Genomic DNA, 23277 nt, shown 5'->3' with positions numbered 1-23277 from the left:
CTCCGCAGATCCGGCTTCTATTGGATGAAGGCAGTGCCGCTCTGCCGCCTCGTCCAATGAGAAGAAGCGAGGGCAAGGCGGGATAACGGGATTGGGCCGTGCCTCCAGCGGCGGCGGGGAGGGGGCGAAGAGGGGCATGGCCGGGGGGCGGGGGCCGAGATGTGGAGGGACGCAGGGCCCCTGGGGCTGCGGGCAGAGCTGTGGGGGTCGGGGGGTTGTGGGTCACAGATTTAAAGGGGTCAGGGGCTGTGGTTTGGGGCAGATCTATGGGGGGAGCATGGGCTGTCAGGAGCTGTGAAAGGGATGAAAAGGAGAGCCCCGTGGAGAGGGTCCCCGTGGCACGAAGGTCGACAGTTCTGAGGGCAGAAAGCGAACAGCAGCCATCTCGCTGGGGGGCAGAAGTGCAGCCCAGAAAGCCTGAGCCCTCCGGAGACATGGGCTGGAGCTGAGGAGAGGTTAAATCCCAGCAGCTCCCAGGAGCTGTCCCAATATAACCAACACCAGAGCTGGGCTGGGGGTAGCTGGAAGGTGTCCCTCAAACAGTGCAGCCATGGAGAGAGCTTCCCCTTAACGAGGGGGAAGGTTATACAGGAAAGGAGCAGGAAGCACGCAGAGGAATTAGACCCGATTTAGAATCACAGAGTCATAGAATCAATGATTCCATGGCCTGATTTATGTGCTTTTGTAGAAGCCTTTTTTTTTTTTTTTTCTTCACTTGAACTGAATCCGCTAAGCCAAACCAACTCAGTCTGTCTGCAGCTTCATGCCGGTTTAGCTCCGCTTTTAAACCTGGTTTCATACCAATCTGATTTTTCCGTTAAGCCATGGAATAGGAACAATTCGCTGCTGTCTCCAAAGTGAGAAACTTCAGTCAAATGGAAACGAGCAGCTGCATGCGATGCTGTGGCAGCCTGAGCTGTGCCTGGCAAGGGCGAGGCTGTTACCAAACACAACCCACACGTGTCGCAGGGATTACCTACAGAGCAATTACACCTCTGGGAGAGGCGAGTGAGAACAAACCGCGGGCTGAGCGTGCTGCGTTCCCTGCGGCACTGCTGGGGTGTGCACGGCTGCTTTGGTGGCAAGGGGAAATGACTGCAGGCTGCGTGGAAGGAATCCGCAGAGGTGTGCCGGGAACGGGCAGCAGCCAGGGATCAGCGTTATGGAGACAGAGTTCTTGGGACAAAGGAGCTGCCCCGAACAGCATCTGCTCCCGTGCCTCTAGGGGAAGTTGTGCTGTGTTCTGGGCTGCATCCAAAGCAGCGTGGCCAGCAGTCATGGAGGGGATCTGCCCCTCTGCCCAGCCGCTGGGGAGACCTCGCCTGGAGTACTGCATCCAGATGTGGAGCCCTCAGTGCAGGAGAGACACGGACCTACTGGAGTGAGACCAGAGAGGGCCACAGAAATGATGTGAGGGTTGGAACAGCTCCGTGAGAGGACGGGCTGAGAGCTGGGGCTGTGCAGCCTGCAGAAGAGAAGGCTCCGAGGAGAGCTGAGAGCAGCCTCTCAGTACCTAAAATGGCTGTAAGAAACAAGGGGGAAGTCTTTAGTGGGGTCTGTGTGATAAGATGAGGGGAAATGGTTTCAAACTAAGAGAGGGGAGATTTAGAGTGGATATAAGGAAAATGTTTTTTTAATATAAGGGCAGTGAATCACTGGCACAGGTTGCCCAGAGAGCTGGTGGATGCCCTGTCCCTGGAGATGCTCAAAGTCAAGCTGGACGGGGCTCTGAGCACCCGATGGAGCTGTGGGTGTCCCTGTTCATTGCAGGGAGTCTGACCAGATGGCCTTTAGAGGTCCCTTCCCACTCAAACCATTCTGTGATTCTATGTCTTGGCCCAGTTTGCCTGCCCATGGTGGTGCCTGCAGTTGGCGTGGGTTATCATGGAATCACAGAATCATGGAACATCCTGAGTTGGAAGGGACCCACAAGGACCACTGCATCCAACCTCTGGGTCCACACAGCACCACCCAAACCCTATGGCTGAGTGGGGTCCAAACGCTCCTGGAGCTCCAGCAGCTCAAGGCTGTGCCCACTGCCCTCCAGCACAAAACCTTTCCCTCACCCCCACCTGACCCTCCCCCAACACAACTCTGTGCTGTTCCTTCGGGTCCTGTCGCTGTCACCAGAGAGCAGAGCTCAGCGCTGCCCCTCCGCCCCCAGTGAGGAGCTGCAGACCACCATGAGGGGCTGCAGGCCTCGGGGTCCATGAGAGAGCTGTAGGCCACCGTGCGGGCTCCCCTCAGCCTCCCGTTCTCTGTGCCGAACAAACCAAAGGTGGGCTTGGGGTGATTTGGGGCTTCGCGGTTCGTTTATTACTGAGTTCGAGTAGGTGTGGGGCTACCTCAGGAGGCCCGGAGGCTCCTCCAGCGCCTGGAGGACCGCGCACAGCACACAGAGGCGGAGGGATAGAGCGGCAGAAGAGCGGAGGCCCCGCCCCTTCCGGTCACGGTCACGTGAGCGGGGCGGAAGTGAGGGGTGGGCGCGGCTAGTTGCGTTCCGGTGTGGGTTCGCGTCCCGGCTCCGTCGCTATGCGCAAGTTCTTCCAGGAGATCAAGGCCGACCTGAAGTTTCGGAGCGCAGGGCCTGGCCAGAAGCTCTCAGAGCCGGCTCGGTACGGGGCTTTCCGCCGGCGGTAACAGCGGGCCCCACTGTTGGGCCCGGCGGCGGAGCTCGGGGCTGGGGTGTCGCGGCCTGGGGGACGCTGGGCTCTTAGGATGGCCCGAATGCAGTTTGCAGTGACTAGGGGACGTACGTCGAGTCTCTCCAAAGGGTGTTTCGGGTGCCAAAAGCAAACGAATTGTTGCCGGTCCGCGGGAGGCGGCGTCCCCGGAGCTGCCCCTTGAGCTGCGTTCTGTCCTGCCCCAGGGTCCCCAAGGAGAAGCCGAAAGCAGAGGCAGCACCGAAGCCTCGGCAGGGACCCACTGATGAGGCACAGATGGCGGCGGCGGCAGCGCTGGCCCGGATGGAGCTGAAGCCCAAGGCGAAGCCACCCTCCTCCCTGGGGGCCATCAAGAACCAGGGTAGGAGATTGCTGGCAGATGCAGCTGGGGCATGAGCTTGGCTGGGCGCTGAGGCTTTGCCGGTGATAACTCCAAGCTCAGCCAGCTGCTGTAGATCTGAGCCTGGAAAGAGAGTCCCCATCTTGGCGGCTGTGTAGCTGGAGCTGGCTCCTTGCTGATGACAAGCCTCTTAGAAATGGGGCTAAGGCACACCCTGAGCCAGAGGCATTGCACCTATGGAAGCGTTTGCTTCCCCAGAGCAGAACTCTACAGTGGAAAGCCCTGTGAGGAACCACTCAGGGTCTGTGCCCCTGCTGCTGTAACTGGGATTTTTCTCTCCTAGTGAGAAAGGAGCTGATGGCTGAGGCAGCTGCAAGTGAGAAGGGGGTTTACGCAGACCAACAGGTACGAGACATGCTGCTGTTCCCTAATCATATTAAAATGCGTGCTGTGAGAGTGCTGTTGTTGCTGTCTTATAGAGATATGCTAAAAATCCGCACAAAAAAAAAAACAAAACATCAATCCAATACAAAGCCTTCCATTGTTCAGTTGTGGCTGGTTTTGTCTCTTTTAGGACCAGGCTTTCTCAGACAAGGACACTGCAGCTGAACCCTCTGTTTCAGGGGTCTATTTCATTTGCCCGCTGACCAGCGCAGTTGTAAGGAAAGATGAGAAAGAAAAGCATATCAGAGAAGCCATCCAGTCGGTGAGCTCCGCATGCTTCTTTCATTCCTTCCATTTTAACTCATTTTGTGCATGAATCCCTTCAAGCAATGCAGTAGTGACCTCTTACCCTCTGCCTTCTCCCCCGTCTCCCAGACTGCAGGCTCTGTTCAGATGTTATAAATGCCTGTCCCTTTGGCTTGCAATAAATGCTGAGGCAGGGAGCTCTGACCTACATATCCCTTTGTTTGTACAGAATAGTCAGTTCCCCCATGACCAGCTTCTCTTCTTCTTTCCCAGTATTTCTCTGTAGACCCAGTGGCTGCCTCCATCCTGGAGATTCACACCTTCAATAAGGACCGGGAGAAAGTCCGAGTAGGTGTGGAAACCATGGCCAAGTAAGTAGGATGGAGCGTCCTTTCCCTGCAAGGTTAACAGGCATTGCTGCACTCCAGGCAATGTCTGAAGAAAAACAAAGCCAAATACTTGAAACATCTTAGCTAAGTGGTGCTCTCAGTTGAAATAAGGTCAAGTTCTCAGAGATGTTTTGAGTTGATCCACCGGTCCAAGGGGTTTGGGAGCTGCTGGTTCAGATCAGCCACCCCCCCATGTTCTGTCTGGCTTGGGCATGAAATACATATTTTGCTTTCCTCATTTTCTCAGCTTTTACCTGAGACTACTCAGCAATCCTCACAATGTGATCGTTACGCGTGGGGGCAGCATGTCCTGAAGTGCCTGCTTTGATCCATGAAGTACATTCCTCTTTCTGCAGGTACTTGGATAACATCTATCTGCATCCAGAGGAGGAGAAGTACCAGAAAATCAAACTGCAGAACAAAGTATTTCAGGTGAGATCAAGACTGCCGCAGGTGCTCTGCCTAGGGAACTACTTGCCTGGAGCAGACTACATTTAATTTTTTTCCTTTTCTTCCAGGAAAGGATAAACTGCCTGGAAGGCATACATAGATTTTTCCAGTCTGTTGGGTTTGAGACAAAAACACTGCCTGTTCCAGGACAAGGCAAGATATTTAAGTGTATTAAAGTGAAGGCAGCAGTTTGAGTGGTGGTATATTCCAGGGGAGGCTAGCTTTGGTTGCTCTGAGAGCAAGTTACATGAACAGCCTCTCACCCCACATTTTCCTTGTTAAGACAGTAGGTATTCTGGAGATTGTTGCCCTTAGATTTCATACGTTACCGTGCTTCTGGTTGTAGACACTACAGAAGAGTACTATGTACTGAAGGAAGAAATGCTGACCAAGTTGGAAGACCTCAAGGACTACAAAGAGCAGCTTTTAAGCTGTGAGCCATTGAGACTCCAGCTGGATCGCCAGCTCTGTGTATTTAAACCATCACCTGAAGCTGCTCGATTTGAGCTGCCAAATGACTTCTACAACCTCACTGCAGAAGAGATAAAACGAGAGCAACGGCTCCGGTGAGCAGGTTTAAAGTGAGGGCCTCAGCCACCCAGGGGGCGTGCGATGCCAACTAACTCCATTACACCTCTTCTTCGTGCTAAAAATCACTTTTTTATCTAAAGGACAGAAGCAGTGGAGAAGGCTTCAATGCTGAGGACAAGAGCCATGCGAGAGAAAGAAGAACAAAGGGAAATGCGGAAGTACAACTACACCCTGTTACGAGTTAGATTTCCTGATGGCTACCTTCTCCAAGGTAAGGCTTCTTCCCCTTTCTTTGTGCACCCCTAGTAGCTTTTGAGAATGCTTGTGGCAGAAGAGATTGGTAAGCAGGCTTGAGATGTGCAGAACACAACTGTTGGAATGAATACAGAAAGAAAAAAACAGAGTAGGGTAACGTTTCTGTAAAGATTCGTACCATCTCTGAGCCTTCCATGTGCCTCACCTGCATAAGGCTGGAACTATAAGCCAGGGTTCACTGTAGAGGAAAGAATCTCAAGGCATTACTAATTAAATGTGCTCTTCCCAGGCTACTGCTAGCAAGCTGGAATCATTAGATGAGTTTGCTATAGTAACCAGCATGAAATTGCCTCTGCGGTGTCAGGCTATACAACAGTACAAATCCTCTTCAATTTTTGCAGTAGAACTCCAGAAATAGTTTCAGGCTTTCCCAGTTCTTTGTTACAGGCTGGCAGGGGTTTGCAACATGTGAAGCAGCACTTTCTTTAGGAATGCTGCTTTTATACTTCAGTTGAATCAGGCTCTTCTAATGCCACTGAAGTAGTTTATACAGTTAGCATTAGTACTGGAGCCCTGTGAAACTCACCACAGAAGATTGCGTTTGCTAAATGCCGGAGTTCCTTTCTATATGTCACTTTCTCCTCATGGCAGGGACTTTTTATGCACGTGAACCTGTATCTGTGCTCTACAACTTCGTAAGAGAAGCACTCAGAGACAACTGGCTGCCCTTTGAGCTTTTGGGACCTGGAGGTCTCAAACTGACAGATGAGAACTTGGCTTTCAATGAGTGTGGGCTGGTAAGTAAGAGATGGCACCTTGCACGGGGGTCTTCAGGTGGCAGTGGAGCCCTAGTTGTCAGTCAGCTGCTGCTCATAACTTAGATCATGCCCTCAGCTTTCAGCACAGGAGTGCTCTGTTCCTTCTTTAAGCTCAGGGAATTGCATGAAGGCTAACTCAAGGCTTGGAGGCCTCCATCAAAGAAACTTAAGGACCTATGTCTGTAATAAGTTCAGGCTACAGCATTTGCCAGCTCTGATAGCAGAGGGCTAGTATCCACTCTGGGAAAAGATGGAAGGCAGCAACTGTGAGCCAAGTGCAGCTCTAGGATAAAGCTCCCATGAGCAAGCTCAAAGCAGTGTTGCCCCAAGGAGCTTCCTCCAAAATCCATCCTCATCCTTAATTCATACTCATGTTCCAGTTGTGTGAACATATGTTATGAGGAGGTCAAAGCATAGCATTGCTGCAGCTCAGTAACGCTGCTTTCTCTGTTCCAGGTCCCCTCAGCTCTTCTGACTCTTGCCTGGGATGCAGCAGTCATGTCAGACATTGAGGCATCAGGTCAGGAACAGCCAGCAAGCCCCCTGAAACCAGAGCTTCTCTCCCATGTCCAGACACTATCTTGAAATAAAAGGGGATGGATTCAGCACTGATGGTTTCAGACTGTTCCCTTACCCTGGAGCTTCCACCGTGTGATCACAGAAATGACTTATAGCTCTGCAGGGTGGGAGGCTAGAGATTCAGCCATTTTAAACCAACCTTGCAGTCATTTCCACAACTCAGTAGCCATCTAAGGTAGTCTTGCCCAGTAAAACTTACAAGACTGCACTTAGTGGCTTCAAGAACTAAGTTCTAGCAATGACTGTTTAAGGTGTTTTTGAGACCAAGATGAAGTACCACTTTCCTCCCCTGGAGGAGGGATTAGATCCTAGTAGATGGCTGGATGACAAACTGATTGAGCCTGGATATTGGGCTGGGCCTAGAATTCAGCTTTTCCTTTTGCTTCTATGTGCACTGTAACTCCTATTGGAGAGAGTATATTTAGATAAAGTTATGTTTAATCTAATTAAATTGGTTATTTAAAGACTCAGTTCTGCTTCAAGTTGTTTGAATTGTATTGCTCTTACAGGTTTGAACTACAGCTGAGTTCCAGTCAGTGTTGGAACTAACACTAAGCTGCAGCTGGGGCATTACTCCTCATGTTTTCAGGGCACCTGCAGACAGAATAAGAGCCAGTTTGGGAAACAAGCAGAAAGCAAGAGCTATTTGTGCTGCATTGCCCCTCTGATTAGAGATTAAACCCCAGACTACAGCCACTATTTTAGGCAACTTGTTCCTCAACAGCTGAGAAGCCTTATAAAAAGTTAAAAGCCACAGCAAGCTTGTTACATACGTTAACAAGTGTGATGCTAGTTCCATTCCATATGCTTAAATCTTAAAGCTCTCCTGGGGGATAGAGATCAGCTTTTATATACACACCTTCTATTGCAGCAATGTATATAAGAGACCAATAGTCTGTCACTAGCCTGATGTGTAATTAATACCAGACTATCACCAAATAGGAGGAAGAGCTTGCAGGCATTTCCTTTTCCAAAGGCTGAGCTGTGAGAGCTGTTCCCTGCAGCAAGTAAAATCACAAACAGGATAATATAGATAGCATAAAATCAAATGTAATTGTACATCATTCACACCCAAGGGCATGCTATACAACATTATGAACAGAGTAAGTTTCAAGAAGCATCACAATCAGCTCATTTAAAAAACCCTCCACTACTATAGATACCTTCCATTACAAAGAAGTATCAAAATTTCAATAATGCTTTATTAAGGACAGATTAATATGCAATATTTTTTTCAGCTAAAAACTAGAAATTTAAGCTTCCATCTGGTCTGAAGCAGAACAAAGTGCTGTCTTCTCTTTACAAGAAATATGGAATACTTTCAAGTATCTTGTTCAAAGATACACAGGGCTTTAAAATTTCTAAACAATTCTACATACATACAGAGAAGTTAGTAGGCATTGAAGTCTCAAACTGTATTAGGTGGGCTGACCATGTCGGCATCCTGGTGAGCAGCAGTTGAGCCACTGGATTCTGGAGCTGTTCCAGTAGCTGCCAATGTTGAATCTGTAAAGTAGAAAATGTCTTTTGTGGGTTTTTTTTTTAAAATTATCTTCATTAAATCAGTAGAATTTGACTACTGCCATATATGCACCTAGTCATGAATCCAATTCTAAGTCTCCTTTTCAATCCCACTTGGTGTTAACATTGGATTTTTGCATTGGGTTACACCAATGCAGAGTGAAATTTATTAAGAATCAAGCCTTGTTAGTGCCTTAGAGCTAGGCAGAGTTGCTACCAAGCAGCACTCCCATCCTCAGAGCAAGAGCCTATGAACCTGAAGCAAGGCTTTCATCCCACTTCAGTCGTGTAATAAGCAAAAGCAGCTTAAGATTAAATGCAAAGCTTCTTGCTCAACAGCTGTGTTGTCAGTTATGGAAGGTGAGAGGAGGAATGCAACACCAGCTCAGAAAGAGAACCAAGATGTGTCTAGAATGGGTCAAACCTCTGCAGAATTGAGTGCTTTGGGAATATGCAGAAGCTCTCACCTACCAATTAAAGGAGTTGCCTAATAAAAATAACAACAAAAAGCCACTGAATTCAGGTAGTGCCAGCAGCATTGTGAAAGAGCTATGATGAGAGCTGTAAGAAAGCTTGGAGGTTTTAAAAGCAGTTTAGAGGAGCAAGCTGCACATGGTTTGTGTTAAGTCATTGATCTGTATGATCGAGTATGTGTAGTTAAAACCTGGCTGAGATGAAAGGAGCTTTCCATTTCCTCATCTCACTGTTTCTGAATCTGTAGCCTGAAAGGCTACACTATAGCAACAGAAGCTTTTGAAAACTCTTTTCCAAGAGATAACTGGGACACAAATATAAACAACTGCTTAGATTCTAGCTCATAGCTGTACAAGGTTGATCAAAGCGCCCATCTGTCACACAGCTGAGAGCTTGGTTATCTGGTGCTGTTTCCTTCAGAATGGGCAATTCAGCATGCACTTAAGGCTTCAAGAAGGCAGCAAAGCTAAGCTCCAGACCTTGTTAGTCCTGAAAGAGCTCTGAATATAAGTATGCAAGCCTCAGAGATGAGCCCTTCTCAGCAACGTTCACTAATATTAAGTGGATCTGCTGATAGCAGCCCAAATGTTCACTTTTCTTATCAGAAATAAACGGCAATGCTGCCAGACAAATGCTATTCACAAACACTTTGCCTTGCTTAGTCACTTGGAGGGAGGAGGGAAAAGAAGAGCAAGAGCAGATTAGAGAAGATCATAAAACGCAAAGAAGCATCTAGAGTCAGTCATAAAAGCAGGAAAATATCTTGAATAAAACATCTATAGAGAAGAGCACAAAGCTTGGTAAAACTGCAGCAGAAAAACAGCGACAGGTTTTGCTACAGTTTCTACTCCCCCATCTGTGAGCAATTGCCTGCCAAGAGCCTGCTACCAATTATTTTTTCCCACCTTTGCATGGCTGTACATCCACAATCATGCAGTCGTCATCATCCTCATCTTCCTCCGTGTCTGCCTGAAACCCATCCATCTCCATGGCTTCAGCCTTAAAGGGAAGAGGAGGAAAAAAAAGGAAGTTACAAGATATCAGCTGTGTAACAGCAAGGTAACAGTGCTAAGGTGCAAGATCTTGCACAGCCAGTGCTAAGGAGGACTACATGGGACACTTCTCACAATCAGTGCTCAAAGCAGAGTCCAGACAGGCAGGCAGAGAGGTCTGCAGGAAACAGCAGACACCAACTTTGGGTAAAAGGCCTGGTCTGCAATTGCACATAGAGCAGGAAGCATGCCAAGCTTGTGCTCCATGTTTCACTATTACACAACACAATTACACACCTAGAAGTCAGTTCAAGCCTCAACTAAAACCTGACTCAGTTTTGCCTTTTTTATTATTAATATATATATATTAAGGGAGATCTTCCCCTCTCAATTTCTTGCTTCTGAAGACAAAAAGCAACTTTGGCTTGTCAAGTTTCAGCTTGTTCTCCCCTGACTCATCTTTGTCAACAAACTTCTGTTCTGGGAGGGATGAGTTCTTTCCTTGGCGACACTATTTGCTGCCCTGAGAGCAGCAGAAACCACTCACCCTGAATCAGGAAAGGAAACAAATGCAAGGAGTGATGCAAAGTGAAGCTGTCCTGCACCAAATAGCTCCCAGTATTTTTTCCCCCCTTACTTCCTTCAACTGGAACTGTGGAACTGGAGTCTCAGAAGTTGGTCCCTGTCCGTACAAACTGTTCCAAGACAAGAAGCTTTACATTTACAGCTTTCACTGAAGTTGCAGTTTTCACATAAAGCATTCCCCTCCTACACATGCAGAGGTATTTCAGCACCAAGTTCTTCTTTCACTGCAGCTTACATAAGAGCACCTTTACTTATAGAAGAGTCCAGGCACGAGCTTTGTGGCAGAGCATTGCAGGCCATGTAGGAGAACAATTAGCAGGTCAAGGCTGTCAGGTTCTCTAATTTCTCCACAAGCTCCAGCCTTGCTCAGCAGGAAGGATGGGATCTCAACACCCAAAACAGTGCTGATTTAGGTGACAGGTATGAAAGGCTTCCAGGAGCCTGACACCTTTGTTCTGTGTTACACCGCATCTCACAAGGGCAGCTAAGGTGCTTTCAAGAGCTCTGAAGAATTCAGGCCAACAGTGTAACTCTTTTAGTAGAGTTAGTTTCACTATTTCTGCTCAAGTACTTGAATATAAACAGAACGTCAAGCAGAGCTTTTTAGTTTCTTTTCTATTTTCTATTGTCTGCTTTTATTTAGTGTATAAGAAAAAAACCCAAGCGGATGCAGTTTGGGGACTGAACAGTTGCTCAGCTTTCTGATCCCTCTCAATACTTGTACTTGATTGCAGATATTCAATAGAAAAGCTGAAGTTGTAGAGAACAAACTTGGAAAGAAAAAGCACAAAAAGCCTTGAGCAAGGCTTCCTTCCTCCCCCTTACACACAAGGGAGTAATAAATCCACTGGAGAGCGCAAACCACTCCTGTGTGTAGGTTTGAAAGCACACAGTTGATAATAGCAGGCTTCAGGACTTAAACCCTTACTGTCTTAAGTTCATGGACAGAGCATCACACAGCTAAAGCACTGATCACAGGCTTTTCAACCATACTTTTGGATAATTAAGCTCTTGGTAGTACTTGTTTGCCTGTTTTTTCAGGGTAACCACAACAGGAAGAACACATATTAGAGTTGCAATAATAACTACTCTCAATCTCTAAAATCTACCATCTCCTTTGCTCCTGTGATACTTTTTTTTTTTTTTTAAACCAGCTCTTAAAATTCAGCTTATATACAATAGTATAAGCCTGAGACTTTGCAGACTGTTAAGGGTTGAGTTGCAGCACTTAGAAACCACATTTAACCAGTACATGTGCATCTGATGTAAGGCACCAGCCCAGGCTATACATCTGGCAGCCATACACACAAATCTGCACACAAATTACATACAGCTGTAAAACCAAGGACAAGCAGGCACTCAAAACTATTCACAGCTTGGAAGCAATCACTGCCAAATAGCAGAAAATGGAAGAACAGCAGGAAACCAATGTTTCAAACGCAGCAATCCAAGTTAGAAGGAGAGAAAAGAAACCCATCTCTTTACAGTTGCAAAATTTTACTCCTTCCCCACCAGAAAGATTTTTTTTGTACAACAAAGAGTTTCTGTAGCTTAATATTTTGACTCTATTGATGGCAGATTTAGGCCAGTCTGGGAGGTGTGCCATGATATTTGCCTACTGAAGACGCACAGCTACGTTCCTGCTGTTCTTTAGTGGGGAAGAGTGCTGTGAAAGCTCACCTGTTCAGCATCCCTAGGCCTTTTCATGAATTTAGTGATGCACATGCTTCCAGTGGATTTCCTCTTTACTGACACAGGGGTGGCCTGCACAGGTGCCAGGCCTGGCACACCGCCACCGTCCTCCTTTCCTGAAGAAGGGACTTGGGTGATGTAGTTCCATTGGCAAGGGACAGGGAGGTGCTCTTGATCAAAACTCTTCAGCACCTCCGAGTGGACGTACCAGCACATCCTATATTCAGGTCTCTTCTCATACACAGAGTTCTCGGAAATGATTCTCTTTAGCCTGGCTTTGGAAGGGACACCACTGTCCTCACCAACAGGCGTCTGCGGCCGGGATGTGTTGGGGCTCACAGGGCTCGTGTCTCCACAATCAGCAGCTGCAGTCACGTCACTGAACAGTCCTTGCCGGCAGCACTCCTGGAACTCCTGGATGATCACTTTGCTCCCGTTCACATTCCCATGGAGCAGGGGCAGAAGCTGGCCAAGGACTGCAGAGAAGAAAGGTTGCACAAAAGTTGTCGAGAAGAACTGTTTAAAGGTCAGGAAAAGCCTGGCTGACATAACATCAGTATACACGCTCCAGGGAAGAAGACAAATGAGATTAATTTTAGATATAGGATTGGAACAGAAGCTAAACTTCATTAGACAAATCAACCACAATAGGAATGTGAAGTGAGAATTTCAACCTCTATCCTAGCCTTTTTGTGCACTATTCATACCCTCGTGTTAATCATACACAGGACCCACGCCATGCTGAAACTACAAACTACATCCTCTCTCCCTGAGCAACACATGGGTAAGTTGGCTCAAGCACCTCCAGTAAGTACTCCTAAATCTGAGCCTTCTGAATGAAGACTTGTGGGCATTGTTTCCTGGATTATCTGAAGCAAGAGTTTTTGGAGACGATAATCAAGGCCACAGAGCGTGCAATACCAGAAAACTGATTCTCAGGAGACCTCATGAGGATTACTTGAATTTCAGACAGATCATAAGCAGACCATTCTGATGCTGTCACTTGATTAAAAAAAAAAATCTATTATCACAGAAGTGGAGAACAACAGCACATAAATACAATTATTTAGCCCTTCATGTCTTACTCTGCTGATCTTTTGCTCTTTTCTTGCTACATTTCTGTATCTGCTGTTCTTCCTCAGCAACAGATGAATCCAGGATACATGCTGTGAACTGCTGGAGGACCTTTAGGTCTGCATTTGTGCCATTGTCATTTTGTGAGCTTTCCCAGATGCAGCCAATTTTCACAGGCTGTAGAACATGGAGCCTCTTCCCCTTGGCCATGAGTTCATCCCACTCCTTTGCTTTCAGCTTTTGACGAACCTTCTGATTCTCTGGATCACACTCCTAGAAAGCCACAGGTGAAAAAGAACTTGTTACAGCCATTCCAGAAAAACAGAGTTCTTTGGAAAAAAAATTCAGCTTCTGTTTGTGTTCCCTGAGTTACACAAGTCTTCTCCTGCACTAAGCAAATACGAGTTTATGTCACTGCCAGGACTACATGATTTCTTCATGTGTCATTATTTAGTACTTGATACATTGGAAGCAAAGGTGGAAATCCTGGGACATGCAGTTCACTTACTTCTATCACTCCTTCATCTTCAGATAGGTACCCATGGGGTACAAAAAACCCATCGTCGTCGTCTTCGTCCTCTCCTTCCTCTTCATCATCCTAAAAATAAACTCAGCTTTTTAGAAATCTGGCACTGATAGGAGCAATTGTTTCTAAAAGCTGTCTTTCAGCACCTAGAATCCTTACCCCTTCACTATGGGAAAGGCTTTCTCCAGGTTCCTCCTCTTCCCACTCTTCATCACTATCTACTTCATAGTCCAGTAGTTTCTAGAATAAGAAATGCCAGTATGCCACTTATGTCAGTCTGGAAGCATGATGCCAGGGTCCACCTAGTGCTTCATAGCTCAATAGCAAGACTGAGCACGCAAGTGGACCAGAAATCCCAAAGAACAGGTAAAATTGAACACCATATATTCACTTTGACAGCATTAAGAGAAAAAAGAATCCAACTACATTGTCTCTAAGTTACTTACACTGTCCTTTGACCAAGGATTCCTGGGACGGATCACAGTGGTTTTCTTGTTCCATGTGCCCCAGTATGCAGGACGGTGATTTTCACAAAACTGCAGAAGTTTCATTCTACCAAATTTCCCCCTTTCAGGAACAGCATCTGTTTTGCAGTTATCCACTACTACCACATCACTGTTGAAACAAAAGACTATCTTCAGAACCTACAGGACGCTCCCCTGCTGCTCAGGATAATATCTTTTTACAAAGTTTCAGTTCAGCCATGGTATCAGCACAGAACTTGAGTTGGTTAGAACAAACACTCACAATTTGGTTGCAAGAACAGGAGTTCCAGATAAGCTACTGCCCCCTTAACAACAATGCTATGTGCAACAGCAGCTCTGCCTTAGTTTCAAGAAGTACAATGATGTCTATCAAGGATAAACACTACTCAAGGTGAGCAGTTTCCAGTGCTGAAATGGAGCTCCCTAAAGTGAAAGATTTCCTGCAGATAAGGATTTAAGAAACATTATAGAATGAATGAAATCTGTATCATAACATACTCTCCCTCTGAGAGGATTCTCAGACAAAACAAGTAATGAAAGAAAAGCTGCACCTTTCTATCATCTCTAGTATTGGATTATAGCTTCCTTGAAACCATTTCCCTGTTCATTACAAAACCAAGTGCAGAAAAGCCCCGAGATGCAGACTAACCTGTTCACTACGTCGGTGCTGCTATTGACAAAAGTAGGTCCAGTTTTACGTGGCTTACGACACTTGAGATCTCTCAAGAAAGAAACTTCACTATTCTGTGCACGCAGGAGCCGATCCAGCTGCTCTAAGAAGTCTGGATAAAGGGCAATACGACAGAGGGGAGCTAAGACCATGTTCTCCTTAATTTCAAAAGGAGCAAACTTCCCACAAGAGCCAGCAAGAATCTGAAATGGTAAGTGAGGATTGTTAGGGCCTGAACACCAGAGAAACTACAGCACCAGCATATTCATAACACACAAACCTAAGAAAAAAAGCTACTGATGTTTGAATGAGGAGGTAGACTAAGCCCTTTCCTGTCAGAGACTCCAACAGATCTTCTGAAGGTCTATACATCCAGTGCAGCAGAAGACAAAGCTGAGATTTTACTCGAGCAACTACAGACTTTTTTATCATCTTTACTCTGGTCTGTGACCAGAAGCTCCAAGGGATAGATGAGAAGGAAACCAATTTATTTGTAAGAAGATGACTACTGAAAACCCAACAAAATGCAGGCACAGTGATAGCTCACCTTTGGGGCTTGTGGAGTCTTTGGTTTCTGGAAGAATCTTGTAATCTCTGCTTTCTGTGCATTAATACGCTACGGTCAGAATGGAAATGCAAATTAAAATCAAAAGGTATGACAAGGCCTTATAATTTAAAGTGAACTCAAGCACAACCCAACTTCAAATCTAATGAGGCATAAAACAAAGTTCAGTTGTTTATCAGCTCCTGTGATGCAATAAAAAAAGTAATTGTCTTCTCTAATACACCCACACAGATTCCAATGTAATTGCTAAGACAACAAACGCAGAAAGAGTTGAACAGATAAAAACAGAGACATCAGCATCTAAACAAGGCAAGAAAACTGCAGGATCTAACTGGTGGAACGGCACCACCTGATCCCACTGGACTGACTCCATTTCAAAGGGACATGCTCATTCCCCAGCAGCAGATGGTGCAGGGGCAGCAAGGCAGGGTACAATGCTGGGAGAACTTCTGGGAGGGTAAAGTAGCAGCTCCACTGTGAATAGCTCAGCAGCGCTCAGCAGGGTGCCAGGGAGCCCATTCACAGCATTTCATCATAACAGAAGAGCTTAGAGAAAGCATTTACCTTTTCCTCCTCTTTTAACCGTTTCTCCTCTTCTTTCTTTCTCTTCTCCTCAAGCTTGGCCCTTAAAGATAAAAGTTCATTTCACTAACCACAAATCAAAAGTATTTGCTTGGACTGTGGCAGGTGAGAAGCCTTAATTAAGCCCCATCACACTGTGCAATAAGATAATCTGTTAAACAAGTATGGCTCTTGAGGGAATTAAGTGTATAGAAGACTCTCCTCATTGCTTCTAAATTAAAATATTGATCTATTTAAGGCACAAAGTAGCTAGGATGTTTCAAGTTTTCCTCAATGCCAAGAAGAGGTATTTACTGAGTTATCACATCACAAGCAACTTCCTCAGAGGACAGCAGTGCAAGCAGAATGCAAAGTGAGTAGCAAGACTGGTCATGAAGGGAAACCTCAGTGGTTTGTGACAGCTCTTTGCAGCCATTTCAGCTCAGAAACCCAGGCCAGTCAGCAAGCAAAGAACAGTGCTGAGATGAAGTTCTGGCATATAGTCTTTCAACCACTTAAAACATATCCAATGACAAATAGGCACATGCTGTTTTGTCCTCTAAAATGGACAGATACAGTGGGTATGCAAAGGTTGCTGCATTATCACACATTATTCCCCATGGCCTGCAGAAGCCAAGCCACTTACTCCAAGGCTTCCTGCCTCTCCTTGCGTTTCTCCTCCTTCACTCTCAACTTCTCAGCTTTTTCCTTTTCTTCTTTTTCCTTCTTTTCCCGTCTCTCTTTCTCTTTCAGTTCTTTCTCTTCCTCTTTCTTCCTCTTTGCCTCTTCCTTGGCTCGCTCCTTTGCAGCTTTTGCCTCTTCTTTCAGCCTTCCTTTTTCCTCTCTTTCTGCTTGTAACTTCTGCAGCTTGTCAGCACGCTCCTGATCCTAGTTCAAGAAAAGCCATCAAGAGAATGTCTTAGTGCACAGAAGTAGCTGCTGGCGTACACACTTGAGTGAAATAAGGACATAACTTCTCCAGCTGAGATTCTTGCACCCATCCACACAGACCTGCAAGGTTCTGGCTCCTATAGCTGCAGTTAGGAGCTGCATCCTCTGTGCAGCCTCAGCTAGAGGAACTGTCTCATGGGGCATTTGTGTTGGTTCATTTCATTTCAGATAATCGGACAAGGCAAGGCACTCCATGCTTATTTAAGGGGTAGTAAGAGAACAATGAGGGGAGATGACAAGAGTGAAAGTGCTGTTTGTTCACATTATTTCATCTCAAGGCAACTAAAATTCTCATGATGGGTCTACTGATGCAAATGAGAACACGGCCTGCTTACAAAAACACACACACACTTAAGGAAAATAATTTCCCTACACTGTAGACATTGGTAACTCCACAAGAAAACTAGGATATGTGCGAGCTCAGAGATATAAACATCCTTCTGGTATATTTCCAATTTCTTTTTGTTTATTTCACATCCAAGTCTTCTTGGCAGGATGAAAAATGACTGAACAGCATCACAACACGCAAATAAAGCCAAAGCTGTGCCAATGGTAAAAAGCAACACTGTCAGAAGTGAGTCATGGCAGTCAGCGAAGATCTACTGGGTAGTTTTGAAAAGAGGTATGAAGCTAACAGCAGGGGCGGTGGGTTGACTGAGCTTTCAACACAAAGCTTCCATTCTCATCGCTCTCAAAGGTAATTATTTATATAAATAAACTTGTAAGTAAATAATAGAAAAAAATAACAGACTGGAATTTTACATGGGGGATTGTAAAAAGCAAGCATCTCAGGGAGCACACTCAGCCAGTTATAGCTTACATTAAAGAAAAATGCAACCAGCCAATTTATAAATTAGTTACTACAAAACACAGTCAGAATTCACAAGCACAGCCCTTCCTAACTGCTGTTATAATAACAGCCAGCTTTTCAGCATGCAGAGCCCACTCATACAGCACCGACTGCTTGAGAACTCCATGTGATCCATCAGCCTCCTTTGTATTTAGCACTGCACCACTGAAAACAGAACGGGCAGCAAAATTATGACACCGCCCTGTTGTTAGGATGTTCTGACTAGCAGCATTTGAGCGGACACATTCCGTAGCTTAAGCATTTCCAGTGGTGATGCCCAGCAGTTTCTTCAGCAAGACATAAAACCACTGGCCCTTCTGCCTCGCTTACTGAAGAGCAGATGCTACTTTTTGTGTTTTAAAGGGAGAAGGGGGAGAACAGTGAGGCAGGAACCCTAAACAGAAGGCTCTCTCGAGGATTTCACTTATGCATTGCCACTCTGTAGGCCACACATGCTCTCTAAGGAAGGGTTTGAAAACACTCCCCCCAAAGCATTTCGATGAGCAGTCAGCAACATTTGCTGTTTCTTAATATCTTACTGAAGTGCACAGAAATGCAGCGCAGGCCACCCACACTTCATTAGGTATGCATTAAGAAGATTTTGGTACAAACTGAGTGCTTTAACCGCATGCATTAAGACTCTTCCATATTCATCAGCGAGGAAAGCCGGGAAAAGAGATGTTCTAAGTAGATGAGATGAAATGCAGAGGGCTTTGCTTACTATTCAATGCAAAAGCACAGCAGGTTAGCTTTCTATGTCAGTGAAAATGCCTTACTCTTTGCAATCTCAGCTTCTCCTTCTCTGCAGAACTTTTGGGGAGTTTCTGAGATACCTGAAATCACAAAATGCAAGTTTTATAGATCCATATCATTCCTTTTTCATGAGACACTAAAACTGCTAAAAAAGAACAGCAAGCTCCATTTAAATCACATCAACTTTTTTTTTTTCAGATTAGTATATTCAGCAACTTAAGCATTCCTTCAGCACTGGATGTGCTTGAGCTATATTCTTAGATCCAATCTCACTGATTTATACTTAAGCCTGAACACATCTAAATTGTTTCAGTTTACATTAAGTCCTCCTATTACTAGACTTTGCATAAACAAATCCTTCCCGTTACTCAGCCCTGAAGTATCATTTGCAATGTAACAGCACATGGACGAAAACAAACAGCAGGTACAGCTGCTACAAATCACAAGAGCATGACAGAGAACAGAACGTGAACTCAGAGCAAGCAACTTTGCCATATAAGTGGTAGCATCAAAAAAAAGCTTATTTTTGCCAGATTATTTAGCTAGAGCTTCTGAAGTACAAGGACTATTATCAACATTTCCACGTTGTTCCTGCTGGTGACCGTAGCCCTCTTGCTCTTCCACTACTATCAGCACATCAACCCTGTGGGTCACACCTTCCTTGCAGTCAAAGCCATTATTCCCAAGGAATAAAGAAGGTACAAAGGTACTTTGTATCTAGAAAGAGTGGCACTCATTGATACATCAGCTTTTAAACAGTCTATACTACAGCACACGCTGGCTTGGTTTCTTGGATCCACCTCTTCCCCCTGCCATTCTCAGGCGAAGGCAGAGCATTTGTCCCTGTGATTAATTAAATCCGACCAAATGCCTTCTTCTCTTTACTCAGACACAGAATTTCAGAGTGTAAAGCTGCATCAGGTGATTCTTTACTCACACGACGCAAAATAAGAATACTTTAAGCTAGGAGCTTTAGTTTATTGAAGTGTTTCTGCTTTAGAAAGCAGACATTCTAGCACAGACAGCGGGGCAGATCAGTGCAGGCATCCCACTCTGGCAAACAGAATGAACTATGTCAACCTTGCCTCATACCAGGCAAAACCAACAACTTGTTGACATGATTATGTTACATCCAAAGTCAAGTACTCCCTTCTGTTATACTAGAAATATTTCATGCCTATCGGAGTTTGTGTGTGCATTTTAAAGAAGTGATATCACGAGTTTTAACAGCCTGAAACCAAAAACAGGTAGCTCTTACCAAGAAAATTTAAGCAGCAGAAGAAAGAAGACAGACAACAGTGAGAACCTGAAGTCCAGCTCACACAGCACAACATCTGCACACACCTGTTAACACCTTCCTCATTTTCCCCTCTAATAATGTAGTTAACCAAAACTAACACAGCAGTCAGAGAGCCCAGCCTAACTTTGGGCCAGGTTTGGCTACTGTATCCAAGCATGCTCCCCAGGATTGCTCTGCTGTACAAGTTTCACCACTGGGTGGTTGTGCTCCCAGCCAGAGCATCCTCTCTTTACATCTCCACCAATCTGTTCCCCAGGAAGACCAAGCACTTCCCAACCACTCGAGTCATGATATTTCAGCCATCTGCACAGATGCTGTTGGCTTTAAAAGCCTCCCCCCTTCAGTACAGCACCAAAAGTCACAAAGCTCAGGGATCTCTTGTTACAGAACAGGCGCTGACCAGAAGCTAAACCAGATCCCAGCACACGCAGGGCTGTCAGCTCAGAGGTATTCCCTCCAGCCCTCAGCAGCATCACGTGGTCACAGGAGCATGCAGTGACTTTTCCCTTAAGCACCCCCATGCTGGATGGGGCACACAAGATGGCTGACAGCACAAGCCTTGCACACTTCATTCCTAGTGAGACTCATCTGGCTTGTCCTCTGTCTTCAGAGGGAAAGCTGCAGTTCAGCTAACGCCCTGTATAGTTGCACTGGAAGTGTATTCAACAGCCCAAATTCAAGACTTCAGAGCTGGTGCTGGAAGCAAGATGACTCAACAAAACCTACAGCAGCCATGGAGAGAACAGAACGGAGGTTATAAAACACTATCTGCTGGACAGAAGTACTTTTGAACTGTCCTTATCCTAGTTATTAACATGGTACATCCCAAGGCATATACTTCCTGACCACTTTATAAAAAAGAACCTGTGATAGGAGCTTAAAGCTGCACTCACACTATTCAAACATAGCAACTCAAAGCCAAGACTTAAATAGTCTAGCTAGACAATTTAAAGGAGGATTCAAGAGGGTAATCATTCAGTTACAGTATTAATAGATGGACACTGCCTTCCATACGTTCTCACAACCTTTGTGAATATCTTATTCATCTTTTTCATGACATGCAATCCATCCACAGTGTTGTAACACTTAAGCAATCAAGAAAAGAGACCAACCTTCCTAACAGGCGTTGAGACAGCTAAAGGACTAGTGTTTCTCTTGGTTTCTGCAACAAGCTGCACCTCAGGGGAGCTCACGGAGAGAGAGCTTAATGAGGAATTAGTAAGTACAGAGTCTCCTTCATGGGACAATTCTACGGTCTCATTTTCTGATGTGACACTTCCATCCAGAGAAGTGACTTGGGGAGATTTGGCAGCCATAATATCTTCAAGAAGTACCACAGGCATCTTCCCCTCAAATATGACGTCCTTCAGTTCACCCTGATTAACCTTCGTGTTTTCCAAGTTGTTACACTCCGTCAACCCAGAACAAGACTGGATTCCATCTACCAGATCTTCACCTTTATTTGCAATAGCTTCACACCGCACATCAGTCTCCATTGAATCATCAGTTTGGCTATTCTGATTGGAATTTAGGCAACTCAGCTCGTCCGTATCTTTTCCTAGCATACCATTAGTCAGAGCTGCAGAAGATGCTTTTGAATCAAAATTAACGCGGTCTATGTCATCACTGAGTCTTTGATGAGACTCATCTACCGAGTCAATAATGACGATAATGTCATCTGTGTTATCTTTTGTGCTTTTCTGTATAAAGTGGTCTAACGGACCCTTTCCGTTAACAAGTTTCGGAACACAATTCACATCTGAATTCAGCTGGCAGTCATTCTCCATATTGTCCGTGGATGCACGTGATGTGTCTGCAGAGGAATCCTTACTTTGCCGCAAACCACTCTTAGAACTCTTTCCTTTCTTGCCTTCTGCTTCTGCATCATATTTCTCCTTTAGCACAGGATTCAGGCGCTTGAAAGGCAACCGAGCTGTAACAAACAACATTTTGCTCATTCAGTCAGAGCAAACAAATCAGTGGAGCAGGGGAAATAAAAGTAAAGATATTCATTTTGCTGTTAAACAGTAGAATGAAACCAGATCAGAGCTGTAGACAGTTAATTGCTGCAAATACTACCAGGCCTGGTGCTTATTAAAGGCATTAGGGCTTCACAAGGGATGACAGAGGCTCTCTCGCAGCCTTACCTTGCACGAGTCTCCGCGGGGGAGCAACCGCTTTGTCTCTGCACTCCATGGCTACAAAAAGGAAACAAAAAGAGCCCCATGAACGATCGGGCCACGCTGCCGCGCCACCACCGGCCCCGGGCAGCACCCGGCGGGCACAGCCGGGCACAGCCGGGCACAGCCAGGCCCAGCCCGGCCCCCAGGGCTGAGGGAAGCCCAGCGCCCGAGGGAACGGCGCAGCCCGAGGCCTACATCGAAGCGGTACCTCCACTCCCGGGCCTCCTTTGTTACCTCAGGAAGGCCCCGCGCCCCCGGAAGCCCCGCGACGCCCCCAGGCCTTCCCCTACCTGCCATGGCCAGGCGCCACGGCTCCAGCGGCGGCCGACCCGAGCGGACCCGGCCCGCTCCAACCCGCTCCGTCCGGTTCCGGCTCTGCGCCTCCCGCTCGTATTTGGCGGGAGCCGGGACGACCCCGCGCCTGCCCTCGCTGATAGGCGGAGAGTGCCCACGTGACTCGCTCTTCCGCCCGCCCTCCCTCCGCCCGCGTCTCGCGAGGAGCCTGCGCGGGAGGGTCGGCGCTGGCCCCGCCCCCACATCCGCCTTGGTCAGAGCGAGGGGGAGCGCTAATTGGTGGTCAGAATTGTCACTCTCGCTCGCTGGAGGCGCTGATTGGATAAAGATGTGGAGGCAGGAGGAGCGCAGAAGGTCCCTCACCCTTGGGCCTGAGGCGGGGCTGCTGTCGGGCGAGAGTGGGGGCGGTGCGGTTCTGTGGAGATCCCGGCAGTCTTTCTGCAGTGGTGGGCAGAGGGGCGGGGCCACCCAGTACACTAGGTCCTTGAGCGGCCCGAGACAGTGCGCGAAATGGCGGCGGTCTCGGTCTAGGAGAGGCCCCGGTCAGTAGGCGGCCCTGCCGCGAAGGCCGCTGGGAGTTGTAGTCCGGTTGTGGCGCAGGGGCTGCTGGGAGCGGGAGCGTGATTTCCGCGGCATTTTGGCACGGAGCGGTGCGCAGGAGTGAATGGCTTCCTGGGTTAGCGAGGAACTTACAGAGCTGGCAGTCCCACCCCTGCCGTGGGCAGGGTGCAGCTCTAGCTCAGGCTGCCCAGGACCCATCCATGGCTTCAGGCACCTCCACGCATGGGGCACTCACAGCTCTGGGCAGCAGTGCCAGGGCTTCATTATCCTCTGAGTGAAGAGTTTTCCCCTCTCATCTGACCTAAATCACCCGTCTTTTAGTTGAAAAACCATTCCCCCTTATCCTGTCACCGTCTACCCGTGTACAAAGTCGCTCTCTCTCCTCAAATACACGAAGGCCGCAACGAGCTCTCCCCAGAGCCGTCTTGTCCAGGCCGAGCACCCCGACTCCCTCAGCCTCTCCCCACAGCAACGGTGCTGCAGTGGCGCTCCGCCAGGCCGCGAGGGGGCGCTGTGCTCCCGCCT

General features: G+C 46.9%; 2 protein-coding genes across 3 annotated transcripts; one reads left to right on the top strand and one right to left on the bottom strand.

Annotated features, from left to right (window-relative positions):
• On the top strand, positions 2454-7179 carry UBXN6 (UBX domain protein 6). Its single transcript, XM_021378379.1, has 11 exons — positions 2454-2615; positions 2870-3024; positions 3347-3408; positions 3578-3709; positions 3967-4064; positions 4439-4514; positions 4601-4685; positions 4879-5098; positions 5204-5334; positions 5970-6115; positions 6593-7179. Exons 1-11 carry the CDS (start codon positions 2533-2535, stop codon positions 6719-6721), a joined length of 1317 nt encoding a protein of 438 aa, XP_021234054.1. The 5' UTR covers positions 2454-2532; the 3' UTR covers positions 6722-7179.
• CHAF1A (chromatin assembly factor 1 subunit A) lies at positions 7885-23143 on the bottom strand. 2 transcript variants are annotated; one of them, XM_021378377.1, is made up of 15 exons: positions 22188-23143; positions 21862-21912; positions 20827-21647; positions 18438-18494; positions 16507-16748; positions 15864-15924; positions 15282-15350; positions 14714-14937; positions 14026-14194; positions 13739-13819; positions 13562-13651; positions 13065-13326; positions 11968-12455; positions 9616-9709; positions 7885-8221 (listed from the first exon to the last, which is right to left on the bottom strand). In XM_021378377.1, the coding sequence occupies exons 1-15, from the start codon at positions 22192-22194 to the stop codon at positions 8124-8126; spliced, it is 2814 nt and encodes a 937-aa protein (XP_021234052.1). In that variant the 5' UTR covers positions 22195-23143; the 3' UTR covers positions 7885-8123. The 2 variants fall into 2 exon arrangements, with proteins under 2 accessions (XP_021234052.1, XP_021234053.1); XM_021378378.1 differs by lacking the exon at positions 18438-18494.

This window comes from Numida meleagris, chromosome 27 (genome assembly GCF_002078875.1).
Source record: "Numida meleagris isolate 19003 breed g44 Domestic line chromosome 27, NumMel1.0, whole genome shotgun sequence".
In the NCBI taxonomy this organism is placed as follows: domain Eukaryota; kingdom Metazoa; phylum Chordata; class Aves; order Galliformes; family Numididae; genus Numida; species Numida meleagris.
Note: the sequence above shows the minus strand (reverse complement) of the source record. Positions and strands in the feature narration are given on the sequence as shown.